Source organism: Sinohyriopsis cumingii, unplaced genomic scaffold, assembly GCF_028554795.1.
Source record: "Sinohyriopsis cumingii isolate HCF-2022 unplaced genomic scaffold, ASM2855479v2 utg002596l, whole genome shotgun sequence".
Taxonomy (NCBI): Eukaryota; Metazoa; Mollusca; class Bivalvia; order Unionida; family Unionidae; genus Sinohyriopsis; species Sinohyriopsis cumingii.
In genome coordinates this window covers 286,443-306,214 of record NW_028316253.1, presented here as the reverse complement: position 1 = coordinate 306,214, position 19,772 = coordinate 286,443, and the positions used below count along the sequence as shown (strand labels likewise).

The 19,772-nt window shown below is 33.9% G+C and overlaps 1 protein-coding gene across 3 annotated transcripts in view; it reads left to right on the top strand.

The window, feature by feature from the left end:
• Window positions 1-19,772, top strand: part of LOC149770157 (hepatocyte growth factor receptor-like) — a 77,904-nt gene that overhangs the window by 33,474 nt on the left and 24,658 nt on the right. For all 3 annotated transcript variants that reach the window (XM_089949319.1, XM_089949318.1, XM_089949320.1), the window contains 6 exons: window positions 377-510; window positions 9,041-9,196; window positions 10,441-10,651; window positions 12,286-12,610; window positions 14,948-15,117; window positions 19,291-19,439. In XM_089949319.1, the coding sequence (XP_089805445.1) occupies window positions 377-510; window positions 9,041-9,196; window positions 10,441-10,651; window positions 12,286-12,610; window positions 14,948-15,117; window positions 19,291-19,439 (1,145 nt within the window). The remainder of the gene's footprint in view (window positions 1-376; window positions 511-9,040; window positions 9,197-10,440; window positions 10,652-12,285; window positions 12,611-14,947; window positions 15,118-19,290; window positions 19,440-19,772) is intronic.

Genomic DNA, 19,772 nt, shown 5'->3' with positions numbered 1-19,772 from the left:
GCTAAATCAGGCAACCAATATTTGTTGTCCTTAATGTATGCGTCTACAATATTCCCAGATGTAATTCTTTTGAGGAATATTAAAACTAAAACAATACTAAAAGCTTTGATAAATTTTATTGCACAATTTGGTCTTCCCAAATCTACCCAATCCGATCAAGGATCAAATTTATGCTTTAAGTTTTTTCTTTCATTTTCACTTCATATTCAAGATTATTTGTTGAATTTTACAAAGCATGTTGCTTTTCAGTCTTTCCTGTTACGTATTTTAAGAGCAAATGCTCGCAACTATTAGAAAATTCCATGTACATCGCATGAATATTTAAGTTTATATATTTCCTTTGAAACTCACTGTCATTTTATGTTGTTTGTTTCAGCTAATGTCTATAGAAATAACCTTTTTGTTCGACACAAACCCGTCTGAACTGGTGCTTAGTTTGACATATAATGGTAAACTCTCCATGCACAATACATGTGGATGTAATTCCTCCCTGCCGTGTAAACGTCTGGGGTAAGAATAAATGCATATTTGGCTCTATTATATCTAATCAGATTCATCCAAGAATGTTTACAAATGTATCATCTATAATAAAGTTGTACCATACTGTAACATACTATACTGTACTATACTCTACCATACCTTACTATACCGTACTAAACTATACTGTACTATAGAATACTATACTATATTACATACCCATTTAATCTTACTTGGATGATCTGTCGTTCGATACATATGTTCCAACCTGTTATTATGTATCGCACTCCTAAAATGTCCGTATCGTACACCCAGCATGAGATTATTTTTGCAAGTTAAGATATAAAATATTAGTCCATTCCTCTTCCAATATTTTCGAAACAGTATGATCAGTTTTCGCTGTGACTATTCATGTATTCAGTCTTCCTTGTCCTTAGTCTATTTTGATACAAATTTCATTTCAAAATAGATCGTAAGCTTCCTCAATTGAACTTTTTGTGTGCTTTTCTAAATTTCCCTCTACTTCTTTTTAAACTCTGGTTGTTGAATCTGTATTTCTTGTTTTCTTCATCTGGTACATTAAGAGGTTTTCGCATCGCTTGAATAGTTAACTTATACGTGTCTCTAGATGTATGATGATAGCAATGACATTGTTTAGAGATTGATAACTATTTGTCTAGGTAAACGAATATTATTTGTTTTCTTCATCTGGTGTATTAGTAGGTTGCATCGCTTGCATAGTTAAATTATACATGTTTCTAGATGTATGATGATAATAATGACATTGATAACTATTTGTCTAGGTAAACGAAACATGTCTATAAATGTTAATAATAAACACTTAATGGCAATTTAGATCACTGAAAGTGAAACAAATATAAATCCTACTTAATTAGACTTTTGTCCATAAATAGACAATTAGACAGAAATACGTGTAACAGTCAATAATGGTGTAACAAATAAATACAAGATATGATAGCGGATACTGTTTTTATTTTCTCTCCCATGGGTCAGAGCATCGTGTGATATGCTAAACATTAAGTTCCTAAAGTGCGATGAGCTTGAGGACACGCGGTACGAATGGTGAAGAAAAATGGGAACCAGTTTCTGGAAATGGGTGTAATTAAAAGTATAAATGGGTTTAGCTGGCCAGGATTGGTTGATAGTGAAAGTATCTGTTAGTAAAAATAATCTTTTGAGAGCTTGTCCTTGTTGTAACTTAAATCAAAGAGTCATTGCTTTATTGATAGAGTTTCAGTCCTTAAACAATATCTATTTGGAACACTCATTATTGAAATTAGCTCCTAACTCTTTTGTGCAAGTTCGAAATCACATGTTTGAAACACATGTCGGTCCAGAAAATACCGCGACTTTTCTCTACACAGAAGCTGTCATACACGATGCATCTATACTGATAAATAAAAATCTGATCATGAGCGCTCAGAAATTTAAAGTTACTGAATTTGTAATATTTTGTAGTTTGTGTAGGTTTAGTATGTTAACTGAATTAATACCGTGAGACCTATAATTCCAAATGAGTTGCAGAAAAAGAATGATTGTTGAGAGTGATGCAAGCAAAGTACAAGACAGAAATGCTGCATAGGTTAAAGAAAATAATGCTCTTGTAGGAGGAAAAGTTACAATCTGGAGGTGTGGCAGTTTTTTAACGGGCTTATACTGTGTTCACTCTTAAAGGAGACCAGAAACCAATGGAAATATAGAATAATAATAAAAGTACTATAGCAGAAAACCTTATTCTGAAGTATCATCTGCGACTGTAATGCCAATATTTAAATATTGGCCTATCTTCTAGGAGCTGAATTTCCGTGACCTCGTATGCAAAATTTCCGCGCCTATTCGGTTACTTTCGGGATGTGACGTCATAGTAGCGACTCCAGCAACCCAAGTGGGAGTTGCCAGAGTAAAAGACAATACCGTTTTGCGTTGCTTACGGGTGTAATAGAACATTAAGAAAAGCCTCTGAACATATTTTTTTTTCCGAAAGATAAAGGCATCATGAAAGAATGGGTACATTATTACAAACGAGTCGATTTCAAAGCAACACCATACAGCACTATGTGCACGTTACATTTCTCAAAGGAATGTTACGAGAGGGATCATGAAAAAATAGCAGCTCAAAGATACGCAAATACTAGGCCTAGACTAAAAGTTGGCGCTGTTCCAGACATACCTTTGAACATTTTAAATCCTGGGAAAAGCGTTAAACGTGTGAGTTACGAAAATGGGCAGAAGGACGAGTAAGTGACCACAAAATGCAACAATCAATCCACATATCTTTTATCTAAAACAGCAGTGCTAAAAACAAATCTGATAGCCCGACACCCTGGGCCCCTTCTGGTTTTAGTTCCGGCCCATCCTGTGTTCAAAGTGATGTGCCCGGCAGGCTTGTCGAAACAAAAAGTGTTTGCCTGAGGAAACTTTGATCGCGCTGGTGAAATGAGTAAATGTATTTTCAAGATGTTGACATACATGCCTTAACACGGCACAATCTAAATCAAATCACCACTGTCGTAGGTGAAATTTAGATTTGATTTTAATCAAATCGAAGCTTTGCTAAAAATAAGATTCTAAACCTGTCGTGTTTCAAGAAAACACAATTTTCAGTAATCTTATAAAAATTAAATTTAAAAAAAAATGCATTGTATACATGTAGTATGCATAAACGGTAATCTGTATTAACTGGAACTGATATAAAACTATTCCTTGGGCAGTTTAAAAAGGAGCGATTAAAAAAAAAGGTCAAAGTTTCACATTAACTGTCTGACAATAGAACGGGGGGGGAGGGGGACTATTGACCCCCCCCTTGCCCCAATGTGCGACCGCCCATTTGACGTACCTTTTCTCGCTGTGATACGCCTTATTATTCCCCCATGACAAGCCCCTTTTGCATACTCTGGTCAGTTCTGGCTAAATTGCAAAATAGCTAAAGTTTTGATTTAAGTACGCAAACAATAAAGCCTGTGTGACTAATGAACAGAATCCTTATCCTTACATTGATCTTGTGAAAAGGACTGCCCTTCGGACATACTTCCAAGAAACCATGTTCGACAGTGTGTGTACGTATAAGCACCAGCAATTGATTACCAAATAAACGATGCCTATTTTGTTGTTACTTACGATGCCATGGACTTCATTTTAACAGTTCAAATCTGCAGTCACAAGTTACCGTACATCTGGCAACTGTTTTTCTCAAGTTTTATGCCCCACCTTATTTTCTTAGGTTTAAGTCTTAATGCATGTAACACTGTTTGCTGATTAAAATATTTATTCAGAATTAGTTCTTTAGGGCCACATATACTGCATGGTATATTTTGTTTTATTCCTTGTAATTTAATCATGGTAATTAAACTTTTCATATACGGTAGAGGAATGTCAGGTGTTAACTGGCCGAGTTTCTTTGGCGGAAATGGAGATGCGATTTTGTTTGCAGAGAAAATTTCAACGTGATCATTCATTTAAGCTAATTGGTGACAATTTTATTCTTTTTATTATTTTTTTTTACTATAGTACTGTTGTAGTTGTTTAAAAAATCTGAAATTTACTTGAATAATGTTTAATCTTCACGTTCTATTTACTGAAGAAGAAAAAAAAAAGAAAAAAACTGTTGTATGATATTAATTATTTCGTCCAGTGCCGGGTTTAGACGTGTGTGCGTGTGATTTGAATTTTTAACGTAGCTTTAACAATTTTTCAGTCATATCGCTACGATGTCAGCAATGTGGCAGTTTAGACTGTGGATTGCATACGTTATATTTAAAAATGGTTTGGGGTTGGGTTTTTCTTCTGACAAATGAAAATTGACAGACATAATGTAATAATCGGGACTTCGCTGCGCAAAATTGAGAGATATTACGAGATCGGGATGTAGATGAGGAAATACCCCCAAAATCGGGAGGTTTTTCTCCCGGCTTGAGAGTTGACAGGTATGAACTGTCCGGGCTTGTGGAATTTCATTCAGGACTTTATTTAAGTCACCAGCCCGGGGCCTGTGCCTAACAAATTTCTTTTAGTACTTATCAGTACAGTACATATACTATTATATCAGACTGCAGATTCAACTTTTGAATGTGCAACCCAAATGTGGTCTCCTGTCTGCCTCGGTCGCCAATGTTTATGTTTGTATTCGAGGACTCGCTAGTATAGCGTCACGGTACCACGTGATCTGTCGTCTCATTAAAACTCGGAAAAACTCGGCAATTTACGGAATCGTGGTATCTTCCACGCAATATAATCACTACCCGCTTACGATATTTCATTTATAAACATTGCAGTCGAATTAAAATCTGTAGAGAATTACATACGTAAAAGGAAAATTTTGATTTCTAGTCTCCTTTAAGCTAAAATATATCTAACATATCGGTGTCTGAAGTCTTGGGTATTATATTCACAGTTTCTTGGTACTGATTGTAAAAAATCTCAGCGATCATTAAATTCTGGTAAGAAAACATCGAAATATATCAAGGTTTTGACAAAAACATATCTGAAAGTTTATTTTTAATTAAGTGGAAATGATAATCGGTATGCTTGTTACCTGAGGTTGAAAAGAGAGAGTAGCTAAGACACGCTCTTTTCATATGAGCAACATGGAAAATAAAATAGAAAACCTAAAAGGGGAGAAAATAGAACAAGGGACTGATGACAGTACAGACGGAAAGGGGTTAAAACATATCAATCACCCAAGGAAACAGAGAACTTACACAAATTCACAGGCGTAACGATCAATAACTCTATATCTTTATTTCAATCACACACAAAGGCAGTCATCACTAGTAAACTCTGTATCTATTCAAGAAGCTCTCTCTCTCTCTCTTTTTCTCTCATGGATATTCTGAGTAAATTTAAATTAGAGATGAATCAATTTATTTTTATTTCTCAACAAGTTTACATTCATCATGAACGAGCTTAAAATCGTTAGCTTTATTAGGACAGAATTTTTTAGTACAAATAACAAGATTGAAAATTCCTCTAAATTGTATTAAGAGTAAGTTTTGATTAAATTGTATTAAAAGTAAGTTGATAAATTATATTGAAAGTAATTTTCTGTTAAAATATATTGAGATTGAATCCATTTATTTCTTGTTACAATTATATACTACTATTCAACAATGATTACGCTATTATGATCAAGTACGAACCGTCTTATACACACATTGCTTGTATCTCAGACTCAGGAAAAAAGTACATTCATTAGGTTACGTAAATAGATGAACTAGACAGATTCCAAAGATTCCTATAGAGGGCAAATGTGCTGATCTTGCAGAAGTACCTACGTAATAATGGACATAGATCTAGACAACAATCTGTAACAGACTACGAAGCCTCACTTTGAGATTCTGGCCATCGCAAAGAGCTAGGCGCGCGCCATATTTGGCGTTGTCTTAATAATCTGGTATATAAAGCCCCAGCCACGGGCTGACACCAGTTTGCTGGCCAGAAGCTCAAACATACTTTTGTCTTTACAGGTAAGATTATGGTCTATGTACAATTTTTCATAGTATAAGACTTTTTAGTGTTATAAGAATTTTTAGCGTTAAGATGTTAACCTAACATCAGTATGTTTAAACATTAGAATATTTTAATATTTCTTTGCTATTCTTTAATATAATGTATCGGAAAGTTTAATTGTTTGAAGAAGTTATATTTACTTATAATTACATTATTGAGTATAGTAAAAGCAACGTTCGCTACCAACTTCATACTCAGTAATAGTTAATTTAGAAATAAAATACTCTTTAAATAATAGATTTTAATATGTTGACATTTTAGAATAAATCCAGTAAAATATATTTCAATTACGGTATTAGTCTGAATTATTGAATTTTAGATTCTTTTGCTATCGTGAATTTATTCGACATTTAATTATCTGTATTACATTCTAAACGGCAGATATTATACAAGTATGATGTTGGTAAGTGAAAGAATATCGTAGTTTTATATGTATTTCTTATATGCGCAAATTGAGCTTGTTGTAGTTTGATATTGAAATGTAAGTTTATATGTTGAGTATTTCAATAAAGTTTTGCTGGCCAGAAGCTCAAACAGACTTTTGTCTTTACAGTCGATCCTGAGTACCCTAGCATGCCAAGATTCCCCAACATGTAGCTGTATTTACAACATCATCAAGTGACACCTCTTTCAAGAGGATTGAACTTCCTTTCTTTTCTCTCTCTCTCTTTGTCGGGTTTGGAAACAGATTGACTTCGGGTTTACGAGGCAAATCTCTTCGTAAAAGATTGTTCAATGCTCTATGCAATATGTTCATCACTCTAAAGTAAAATCCAGAATGATTTATCACTGTAAATTTTGAATTATTCAAAAATACAATATACTCTTGTAATATTAAGAGATGCGTTTAAATTTGGTGAAAATGACGGATTTTTGCTATGAGGAAAATGTGAGAGTGTCATAAGTAGAGAAGGGAAGTTTCTGTGTATTTCTCGGTATCTAGTCCGAGACATTTGAGCTCGTTAAAATGAACAAAATTACATTGGACATAATATTTAACACAAATTTCTCAAATAATGATTGTGTTCAAAGTGACATTAAACATAATAGAAAGAGAGTACTTTGCCACATAAATTTTCTATTTAAATCTTTAAAAATCCAGACAAAGTAAGAAAAAAATAATAATTAAATCCTGGTTAGATTAAAGTCATTACCACATGTTTAATTCCCAAGAGACATTCAACAATGTCACTCATATGAAATACCAAACATAGCTAAAAATCCATTTCAGATCAAATATATCTCTGCTGAACTATATTTTTTAAGGAGCAAGTTTAAGTAGTGGGATTTAAACATGTTCAATTAACATTAGCGAGGAATCGAATTTGTTTACTAAATCTGAAGATAACATTGACAAACATTTGCAGCATAAAGGTTGACGCATTATAAAGAAGAACAAGTTTATTTGATTGTCGGGGTAGGTTGCCATTAATTGTTTAAGATGGCAGTGGCACAGAAAAACTATTATTTACAGTGTCTGCCCAAAAAGGTCGAGAACCACTGGTTAGAGTGATAACGAGATCGCTGGGGCACAATGAGAAATTTAAGTTTACTTTTTAAATTCTTGCGACTGTTGAAACAGAAAATAAAGTGAAGAAAACAGATTAATACTATAATATTGTTTAAAATGTTCTGATTAAAATATATCCTAATGCATATCAAAAATCTAGTCTCGGTATTAGAAAGTGTTTGATTTCTTAATTTTATGCTTAAATTATACTTTTACGTTCAATTCATCAAACATTGTTTTGTATCAATTGAAAACATGCGAATAAAAACTTTGATTGTACTGTAGACGAATGAGCTTTCTGCTTTCGCTTAAGTGGAATTAATTACTGTTAGTCTGTAAATATTGCTCTGACATTTGCTTGGAAGTATAGTATCTCTTCAGGAAACAGATTGTAAGAAGAAAGCGAAAAGGTCAGTTACTGGTCCAGGACTTATTTTACATTTGAGAAGTAAGGACAAAAAAATCACTTGCCTGTGACTGCATATTAAATTAAGTCGAATGTCTCATACACATTTTTAAATATTGAATGCCAAATAGTACATACATATCTATAATGTAGATTGACCGATGACGCAGCTGCGCAGTATATATATATATATATATATATATATATATATATATATATATATATATATATATATATATATATATATATATATATGCTTAGCCCCAGCTACCTACACTTATTTTCTGAATATGGATAATGCTAGGTAAAAGTGAACATCTAAGCCAAGGTCGAATTCAGCAGTTGAATGCTCATTATGTTCTTAATTCCTTCAAATAATCATTATCTGTTTATTTTTCTTTCTCACAATCTAGCAATGATCATTATGAGTCTATGTTTAGGATTAGACCTTTATATTTATTTAATTTCCACAAGCTCGCTATTTAATAACCAATTACAACTTTCCTGCACTATACCCGCAACGTTAGCAAATTCTTTGTTAAAGTAAGACGTCACTTCCGCATTCTCATTTTTAACGTTTGTGAGAGACATACGTTTAAACGTTCGTATTTGGTAACGACGCAATGAAAATAGATTCAAATTATGGATGCGAGTTTCTTATCTACGGATGGTTAACACTGAGTTTACAGAGAAGCCCTCCACAATTGACTTTTACGTCGAAACATGTATTTGGTTATCATTCACTTAATTTATTTTATTATAAACACCATACTTCTGAAGTAAGCATAACATGCAAGTTTCGATTATACTGCCATCGTGCGCGATATAAACTAATAACGAGTTACTGTAGTTTGATAATTCTATATTAATGATTTTTTGCAAATCTCGGAAAGGTAGTGTCATTTGGCAGGACTAAATTGCATTTGTGGTACATACAAAATGTAAAACACAAACTATTCAAAAGATCCATACCAATCAGATCACTGGAAATCATAATGTAAAGAAGAAAAATTATATTATTCCTCAGTGTCTTTCGTTCATTGCTTGTTGTGAAATAACAAAATTCTTATATATGCGGTATGTATTCATTATCAGTGTAGATTTCATTGACTTTCTTTCAGGGGAACATTTATTTACGACCTATCGAATGGAACTGACCTGACAAACAGGACAAGCTACAACACTCTTTTGGCTGATGCGGTTAACATACAACTAAATGGAAACTGCAGCAACAAGACATCATTCTACGCTATTAGTGAAATAAATATCACAGGAAGGTCAGATACAACTTGAACGCTTTACCAAATTTATTATAATAAAAGAAATAATATTCCTAAGCACACATTTATATGCACTGTACTTTATCAGACAAATATAATTAAGATAACTTTAAAAACGGCACATCCCATAAAGTGTGTATGCTTTCTTTAAAAAGTATTTTGCAATGAAAATGTATGAAAAGCTGTCTAAGAAGTCTTCTGAAACTAAGACTTTGAGGTTAACTAAAACTCAGCAAATGACACTGTGAGTCCACTTACGTATGTATTTACGGTGACACTAGAAGTAACGTGATCATGTGATCATGTCCTATTATATTCTTTTAGCGCATGACACGTGAGACTTTAGTATCCTAACGTGCCTGCAGCGAGGTTCTCTTTAAACCGAAATCGCTTGAAGAAACTTACGCCATCATAATATCGAGTCACATGAACTGACATTAATATGACCTCTTATTGAGGAAATAACGTTTATTTTGCAAGATTAATTTATATTTGGAGCTCTTGGTGTTCATTAAGTTGAAAAGATAAGAACATCTTTGTCTTTTATTATCAATTATTTAGGAACAAGACTTTATTGTTTTTATTTAAGACTAGTGACGAACAAATCGGGCTTTATTTGCTATGTGATTCGGCAACTGTCGGTTTATACCACGATAAACTCGAAGAAAATATCATTCAACCCTAAAATGAATGCATTATCAATTTTGACATTTTTTGCGATCACAAAGTTACGAATCGAAGATGCCATCGTGCAATCAGAGGTATTGTATCCTGATATATTCGTTATTCAGCTGTCATTGTTCCTGGAATCCAGATAATTGCAGAAAAAAAGCATTTGCTATCATAATACTGGGACACAAGAAGGAAGTCGATATTAACTGAACTCGGCTTTAAGACGATGTAGTAGTTTCAAAATAACATAAAAGAAAGCTACTTTAGGTTATAGGCATGAGTGTTAAAAGATAAATGGATATATGGAAGTTCGTTCATTTAAACATATAAAACACTGTTTGTTTTTGTAAGTCAAGTATCAAGAACAAGACTTTAGTGTTCTTCTGTACCATGCTTATATTTTTAAATGTGCCGTATTATTGAATGCATCCAAATATCCTCCAGATGTTATTGTTTAATACATTGTTCGCAGTATTGGAAATTTAGGATTATTTTGCGATCATAAGGTTCTGAATTGAGGCTGCCATCAAAGAACCAGAGATATGATATATTTCTTTATTCGTTTCCAGCTGTCATTGTTCAGGTAATTCTGGGACTTGCACAGTGTTCAATACCACTGATAGGAATTACAGTTGCGTCTGCAAAAATGCGTCCCATACAGTTGGAAGCAACTGTGAAACCTGTAGCAACGAATTTTGGAGAAACAGTACTTTTGATTTAAGCTGTCAGAATCCGTGCATTTGTAATATAACTGGGAGTTCCAACAAATCTTGCAATGAGGTAACAAATCAACAAGTTTATCATAAAATATAATTTTGTACTCAAGAAAGTTCTAAACTAATACGATACTGATGCCAGTTCTGACCTTAAATGTGTATGTACGTAACCTTTAGTAATTATTGATTAAAAAATAGTTAATATTTATTAAATATCAGTTACATAAACAACAGTCATACATGTATACTTCGAGAAATAACAGGAAATGTTTGTGAAAATGGAGTCATATAATATATTCAGTGTGTCACTTTTGCTTGGATGTATTTCCAGATTCAAATTCTATTTATTTCGCTGCCCCATATGAAGTGGGGAAAAAATATTTTTTGTATGTAACAAAATTTCCTCCTGAATCACCTACAGTTCTAAATCTTGGATGAAAAAAAATCTTTTAAAAATTTAAAATTCATCGTTCTTTGGTATAATAATATTTCATTTGGGTATACGCTCGAGTTAAGGAACCTATTGTATATGGGGCTACGCAAAATGAATCACAGTTACACATATAAATATCATATTATTTTATATGACAAACATATATTAAACTGTTTCTAAATCAAATGTGCAGACTAGTCACATATTCTCTTAAGAATATAAATAAAACGTCGTATGAGACTTATAGAACTTGAGAATGTACGGGACAATCCAATGCAATACTCTAAGATTTTATATAGATATAAACAATAACTTCTTTGGGACCTTGAGAGCTTTGTTCTTGCTCAGATCTAATTCCTGTAAATAACTGCATGACCTTCTGTTCTTAATACATTCAACAATTCAATCACGGGGTCATTATTTTAAAATTTAAACACTCAACTCTGGTATTAAGGAAGACATTCATGGTCTGCATATTAACTAAACATTATACAGCTGCACGTCAAGGTTCTACACTGAAAGATGTAATGAAGGATGCCTAGATCTGTCACAAGCTGAATATGTTATTGTTTACAAACTTTCCTCCCCTGTGATCGTTATCGTAATCAAAGGAAAAATGAGAATTCTACAAGTGTGTGCTAATATTCAGGATCATTGTTTACTGACACCAAAGAGTAAAATTTTCACAACAGTTACACCGATATGAATTATCTAGGTCAATCGTGCAGGAACATAATTTCAGGAAAGCGCACACCACACGGTTCATATACCTCCTCGTTTACTCCGCCAAGTTTAATTTAATTCTTTTACGACGCCCAGTTTGGTTTAATTCTGACACGAATCTCTTGTCATACAATGGTCGTCTGCTCACTCAACAAAACAAAATGATCTTTTTACAACGATCCTTTTTATAATGTTGAATGAATTATTTTCAATATAAAACACATCATTAGAGAGAATTAGAAAGAAATACGAGGTTTAATGCTTGACCTTGATTTTAATCGTAGATCAATAAATGCAGATGTGAAGCGTTTGAGAATGTTTCATTGCCAAATACAGATTCTTGTATTTATAAAGCAGACAAAACGTGAAAATCTTTTAGGATACTTCTATCCTGCACTTTTGGTAAATGATACACAGAACGAATATTGCTCAATCAACAATTTTTATGTTAACTTAAAAACTGAGGATTTCCTTAGCCATTTCATTGTTTGAACTCAGATAGAATAATTAGCTTACCACTGTAATACGAATTTGTTTTTCAGACTGACGGCCAGTGCTATTGTAAATCGAATGTTACAGGTGTATCATGTGATCGATGTAAGCATAATTCGTATAACTTCTCCAGCAATGGTTGTAGAGAATGCCAGTGCAATCCGGATGGAATAATCGAATGCAACTCTACAGGACAATGTGTTTGCAAATCAAACGTGGAAACAATATCGGGAAAGTGCGAATCTTGCATACCAAAATACTATGGATTTCACAATACATCTGGATGCATTGAATGCGGATGCAATGAAACTGGAGCTCAAAACCTTCTGTGTGATGACACTTCTGGACAGTGTGATTGTAAACCATTTCTGACGGGTAAATATTTATTGTTCTTATGGTTTTTTATTATAGCTGTTTTCATTGTAATATTTTCTTTCATTATACTCGTTTCTGTGAGTAAATTGTCACTACATGTTATATGGTTATTCATTGAACCAAAATATCACAATATATCTTGTTGTAAATAGATCTTGTTCATAAAAATATGTTAGAAAAATGTGTTTAGAAGCATTTACATATTGAAATGCCAGGTTGAAAGAAAGAGAGGGGAAGAGCGATTTAGTCAGTAAATACCATTATGCAAGGAAATGAATAAATAATATGATAAATGCATTTTTCTGTATGTATGTATGTATGTATGTATGTGCTAAGTCCATGGTTTTGAGCTTAAGTAAAAAAACAAGGTAAACTCCAACAAGCAATTCAAGTTTCCAATATATAAACTGATTTAAATAAAAAATAAAATCAAACAAAGTAAAATAATTAAAAATACTTAAGATGTGTCCTAGACTATAATTTTAATAGTGTATTATACATTTCTGACTAATGCAGAAACTGCTCTAAGGTAAAGAGTGCAAAGCTATTAGAGTTCGTATGTGTTACCATGATAACCAATTGAATTCAAAAGAATTATTAATACAGATGGTGTTACTTCAATGTAATCTCGTGAACGAAGAATATCAAAAGTGACCCGATGAAATTAGACATTGAAGTCGGTGAATGTAATCACTTAATCCTCAAAAGCTCTGGCTGTTTAAATAAAAGACTATTCACTCCACTAGATCCAACAATACGGAAATCACAAATTTCGCTCTGATTCTTACTAATGCTGTGTATAACTGAAACAATAAATATGGTGTCTGTATCTGCATTATAAAGTATCCTTTTGCTTTTGAAATAAACAAATCTTATTCACTAGAATTTCTGAACAATCAAATCTTATTATTTCAACAGAACTCGAAGTCTTAAACAAAAACAATCCTGTTCTGACCTTGAAATCTCATTAATGTTAGGACATGCGTGATAGCTTTCTACAGGGTAAGTGTACTATGAATCGCGCGCTTGATTACGTAACCAACATGCAATACACGCGTGCTAATCATAACCTGCGTAATGGTTGATTTCACGTTAGATCGACCTTGTCATGAATGAAACAATTACAACCGATTATACATGTACTTTTACGAGATAACTAAACATTGAGTTAAAATATATCTTCCTAGGCTCAAACGACTCAAATAAAAATAATATTACAAATCCAAAAGATAGTGCATAATTCCTTGTATGTATGTATGTATGTATGTATGCATGCATGCATGCATGCATGCATGTATGTATGTATGTATGTATGTATGTATGTATGTATGTATGTATGTTTTGAAGGACGAATTGATAATCAAAGAAACGAAAATAGATGATTATTTGGATGGGCATGGGCTATATAAGCATGGATTTGAAAACAAAATAATTTTTATAAAATATATAAATAATGACTATTTAACTTTGTCACTTTCGCTTTCCTTGGCGTAACTGTCACTTTTCAAATAAGTTTGCTTTTTATTCGCAACAAAGGGTCAATTGATTTAAACTGTTCCTGAAATATATCGGAGTTTCTAACCTTGACTAGACAAGAAAACACAGATACACCTTTACCAACTTTGAATGAGGGAATTAAATTAGGTTTCTAGGCCCGTCGCAAAGCGGAAGTATTATATGTTTTTTTCTTGTTCATCGGCACGCGTATAAGCAGTTATTCACTAGCATCAGTTTCAAACCTGGTGGCTGGTTTATAGTTGGTTTAAAAAAGAAAGCTATCAATTTCGGGAATTTTATTTTTTAAAGATCAATGTCATTTTGACTGAAAGAAGAACAGTGTTTTAGCATAATGAGTCGATTTTTTCCATTGTGTGCAGTTACTAAAGGTTGAGGATGGCTCTCGATTACGTTAAGGTTAAAAGGTCAAGGTCACTGTAATTTAAAGAATAATAATCATGTCCGCACAGATCATCGAAGTTTACGTAATATATGAATACCATACGTTGTAACGGCTTGAACATTGGTACTTGGAATAATCTCCTTTATTTCAGAGTGTATATGACCATGCGAAGGTCAGTGCGGTTCAATGATGGACATGTATTCCGTACACTAGCATTAATTCTACTTCACGAACACTGACCAAGCTTTGTGAATTGTTACACGTGTGTATATAATTTAAGATCAGTGTGACTGAATGAGGAAAAGTAGTTTTAGCAAATTAATTTTAGTTATCTACGTCGAAGTCTATGAAGGACAGACAAGGAGTATAATTTCACGATAATCTTGGTTGAAAATGAAAGCGAGCACAAATATGAATGTTATTTGCTCTCATTGTAGGTCGAACCTGCGATAAATGCAAGGAGCAATACTGGAACTTTGATAAACTCAATGCAAATATATGTAAGGCCTGTGAATGTAATATCGTGATTGGATCAATTAATAATGTATGTGACAAAATCTCTGGCCAATGTCCATGCCATAAAGATATGGTAACAAGCAGACAATGCGTAAGTAGCAAATGAATATCTCTTTTCTTCTACTTTGCATTTCTGTTTGTGGTGCGATTCTTCTATGATTTAATTTGTGGTGGGACGCTTAGAGTTTATATAATGAACCTAGGGTTTGTATTATGAACATACATAAATATTGTTGTTATATATATATATATATATATATATATATATATATATATATATATATATATATATATATATATATATATATATAACACTGGACAACAAATTTTTACAAAAGTCATGTTACTGAAATAAAATTAGTCAATTCTTATCAATTTTTATGTGCTGAACACGAATATGACAGTCAAATTGCAAAATTGGCTCTAGTTTTTTTGTAATCTGCAAGAAATTAATGTTTACATAACGAAATGCATTCCAATAGTAAAAGGTCAACTGTAATAGCCTACCTATAAAAAATCAAGTCATTGACTACATCTTAGATTTCTTCGCCTGTCTCTTGTACAGCTGTTCGGGAGCATCTCTGAGGAGTGTCCAGCAGTAGTCAGCCAGCATTGTAGTGGACCATTTTCCCTGGTATCTTTGTTCCATTGTTGCGATATCTTGATGAAAACGTTCGCCGTGTTCATCACTAACAATACCACAGTTGCTAGGAAAGAAATCCAAATGGGAATGAAGGAAGTGAATCTTTAGAGACATATTGCAGCCAAGTTTCTTATACTTCATCAACATGTCTTCTACTAGTTCCTTATAGTTTTCTGCCCTAACATTTCCGAGGAAGTTTGTAGAAACTAGGCGAAAAGCATTCCATGCTTGTTTCGCGTCACCTTCCAGCAAGTTGTTGAACCGGTCATCTTTGAAAAGCTCTCGAATCTGAGGACCCACAAAAACTCCCTCTTTAATCTTTGCTTCGCTGAGTCGAGGGAATTTTTCATGCAGGTATCGGAATGCTGGCAAAGTCCGGTCAATGGCTTTCACGAAGTTCTTCATCAAACCTAGTTTGATGTGAAGGGGTGGTAGCAAGATTTTCTGAGCCTCAACCAGAGTTGGGTGTTGGATATTCTTCTCTCCAATGGCTACATTCTGCCTGTGAGTCCATTCCTTCCTCATGTAGTGCATTTCCCTTGCTCGGCTATCCCACTCGCATAAGAAACACATGTATTTTGTATATCCTTGCTGCAGTCCCATTAAAAGGGCAACTACCTTCAAATCACCACAGAGGTGCCAGCTGTACTTGTTATACTCAATGGAATTCAGTAGCTGCCTTAAGTTATCGTATGTCTCTTTCATGTGGACAGCATACGCTACTGGAATAGATGGAAGAATGTTTCCATTGTGCAAAAGCACAGCCTTGAGACTCAGTTTCGAAGAGTCCACAAATAGTCTCCATTCTTGTGGGTCATGAGTGATTTTTAAAGCATTCATGAGGCCCTCAATATCGGAACAGAATATCAGATTACTTTCCTTTCTGAAGAAAGGCTCCAATTGCTGGTGGCGCTTTCGATATGCAGTAATTGTGACATCTTCTTCTAGAAGATTCCATTGTTGGAGTCTTGATCCTAGCAATTCTGCCTTGTTCTTTGATAAGTCCAAATCACGAATCAGGTCATTTAGTTCTTCCTGTGTTATTCTGTGTGGGGTTGATGATGCACCACAGTGAAAATCTGGATCACTGCATGCTGATGGACCAGGAGAAGAACAGGTCGACTCACCTTTGTCTTCGTCAGATGAATCAAGAGAATATTCTGCTGGAGGTTCTGGAATAGGAAGTCCCTCACCATGTGGAACTGGTCTCAGTGCAGACGGAATGTTTGGGTAGACTATTCTCGACTTCTTTCGCTTCGTTATTCCGCCGGAAAGAGGAGGAACCAAGCAGAAGTAACAGTCATTTAGGTGGTTGCTTGGCTCTCTCCACACCATTGGGACTGCAAACGGCATTGATGACCTTTTGCAATTCAACCACTGTGAAAGTTGTGTTGTACATGTAGCACAGCATATATGCGGAGCCCAAGGCTTGTCTTGGTCACCAACCTTGCATCCGAAGTAAAGATGATATACCTTCTTCACTTGAGAATTGATACTTTTCTTCTGGTTGGCAAATGTCACTTCCCCACAAATATAGCAAAAATTGTCCGCGGTATTAACACACTTTCGAGGCATTACTGTTCTTTATTGTACGTAAATGGATAAAATAATAAGTTTTATGTAACAGTAGCTTGAACTGTCTCGCACAACGTCTAAAATATTTTAAATGCTGAACCTATCTGATTGGGCTTTATATAGTACACTGCTTACGTCAGCTTCAGCAGCCGCCTGGCATTAGTATAATAGGCCTACACATGTATAGTACACTGCTGACGTCAACTTACTTCAGCAGCCGCATGGCATTAGTATTGCATTGCATCAGAAAATGATGCAATCAACTGTGGATGATGTGAGCATGATGGTATTATGCAATGTTACATCATTATTCCGGATGTTGCTGCAGTCCTACTGGAGAAATTTACACAGTGAAACATAGAAAATAAGGTATATGAATATCTTCAAAACGAGAGCCAATACAAATTTTTCACGGTTATATTCGTGTTCGGCACACCAAAATACTACAGATTAGGGCCTTTTCAAGTCAGTAATGATTTCACTGTTGACCAGTGTAAGTGAATTCAAAGGTACTACTCTCTTGCTTGCATTAAATTTTATAAGGCATAAACTTTTGACGTGGAATGTAGATACAGCCATTGTATCGCAAATTTACTTGTGCAATTATTCGATAACGATAGGAAGATTAGAAAGATTCCTGACTGATCACGAGTGTAAATATATACAATGCTGTAAAGAAGGAAAGATTTGCTAAATCTTCCACAAATTTAAACCAGCTAAGTTTTGTTGCCAACTGCGCTTACAGAAGCATACATCTTCTACTGATTAAAAGAAATGAAAGATAAATGCTCTGTTTATATTGATATTTCCTTCCAATCAAAAGTAAAATCAAATTACAATTGAGAATGAAAGATACGTGCTCTGTTTATATTGATATTTTATTCCAATCAAAAGTTAAATCAAATTACAATTGATCCATGTCTTTACAATTTTCAACATGCTCTCATGAGAGAGAGAGAGAGAGAGAGAGAGAGAGAGAGAGAGACTGTACCATGGTTTGTCCCGAGCATTAGGGAGGGGTAGATTTGTTTTGAGCATAAGAGAGCGGTAGGTTTGTGGGTTAGATAGATTCTCTCGATGTGGACTAGAAACAGCAGCATTATCTGTACAAATATATTTTCTCTGAGTCGGAAATCATTAGAAAGAATATCGTTATGAATTACAGAAGGCAGTGTTGAGAAAGTGTTCTTAAATGTATGGACTTTTTAGACATTAAAAAGTGGATTTGATAAATTTATATTTTATTACTTTGACTTCGTAAGCATTTAGTAATGTTGGCGATATTTATATAATTCTTTATCGAAATAACCTTAGCAATAATTCCAAATGTTGTAGTGTGCGTATAAAAAGGGATGTTTGTCAGCCAAATTACAGGTTAAATAAAAAATTAATATTTCTGTATATCCGAGTTTACGAAAGCCAACATTGTTTAAAAAAGACAAAGCTAGCACTTGTTGGAATATTACAGTTGTAGCACGACTGGAATATAGCTAACATAAATTGATATAATGACATAAATGTAGCAATTAACATGAAACAGGATGCTCAATTATCAATGCGGATGCGGAAGGTTACGAGTTAGAGTCACACCAAGGACTTATAAAAAATGGTACTAGCAAGCTGCATCGCTTGGCGCTCAGCATTAAGAGGGTAGTGTTATGACTGGTCGGCCTGCTGTCAGGATAATGTGTTTTTGTGGGACATGATGTTGCAATACTGGACATCACTCAAAACTGCCACAATGCAGACATCATAGTGATGCGACTTGAAAATGGTTAAGGCTAGGGAAAAAAATAAAAATCACACACACACACACACACACACACACACACACACACACACACTTATAAACGTACGCTAAGATATTGGTGCAATCCGTGCCTTTCTATACAGGTAATTTAATTTGATAATCATGTCATATTGCACAAAATAGGCGAATGGGCAACGCTCATTTCAATGTACACTCTATATATATATATATATATATATATATATATATATATATATATATATATATATATATATATATATATATATATATATTAGGACCCAGAGTTAGCAGCCACCAGCTTGACACCAACATTTGGGCCTGTAGCAGGAGGAACAAACGTTACTTTGTCTGGACGACAGCTTGCAAACCAAGAAGAAAATGTCACGATACTTTTGAGTCGTGTACCGGCGAATATCATCACACGGTAGCAATACTTTTAATGATAATATTGTTATGGTATTTAGTCTTGTAGAACAGACTGTTTTTATGGGATACGTGTTACTGGTCTTGAAAAATAACACGTTTTGTCTCACGAGATTCGAAACAATTGCGGTCTGCCTCTATATCTTGGTGGGTAACGCTATCATTATTTGCGATTAATACTTTTATATTTTAATACGAATTATGCTATTATATTAACATAGTAGAAGATACGATTTTCATACGTACGTGATGTTATTGGATCTGAACTCAATTAAAATTGTTCAAAAGCTCCATAAATTTCCTATCATTACTCCACTGTCATCGTGTTTACTTT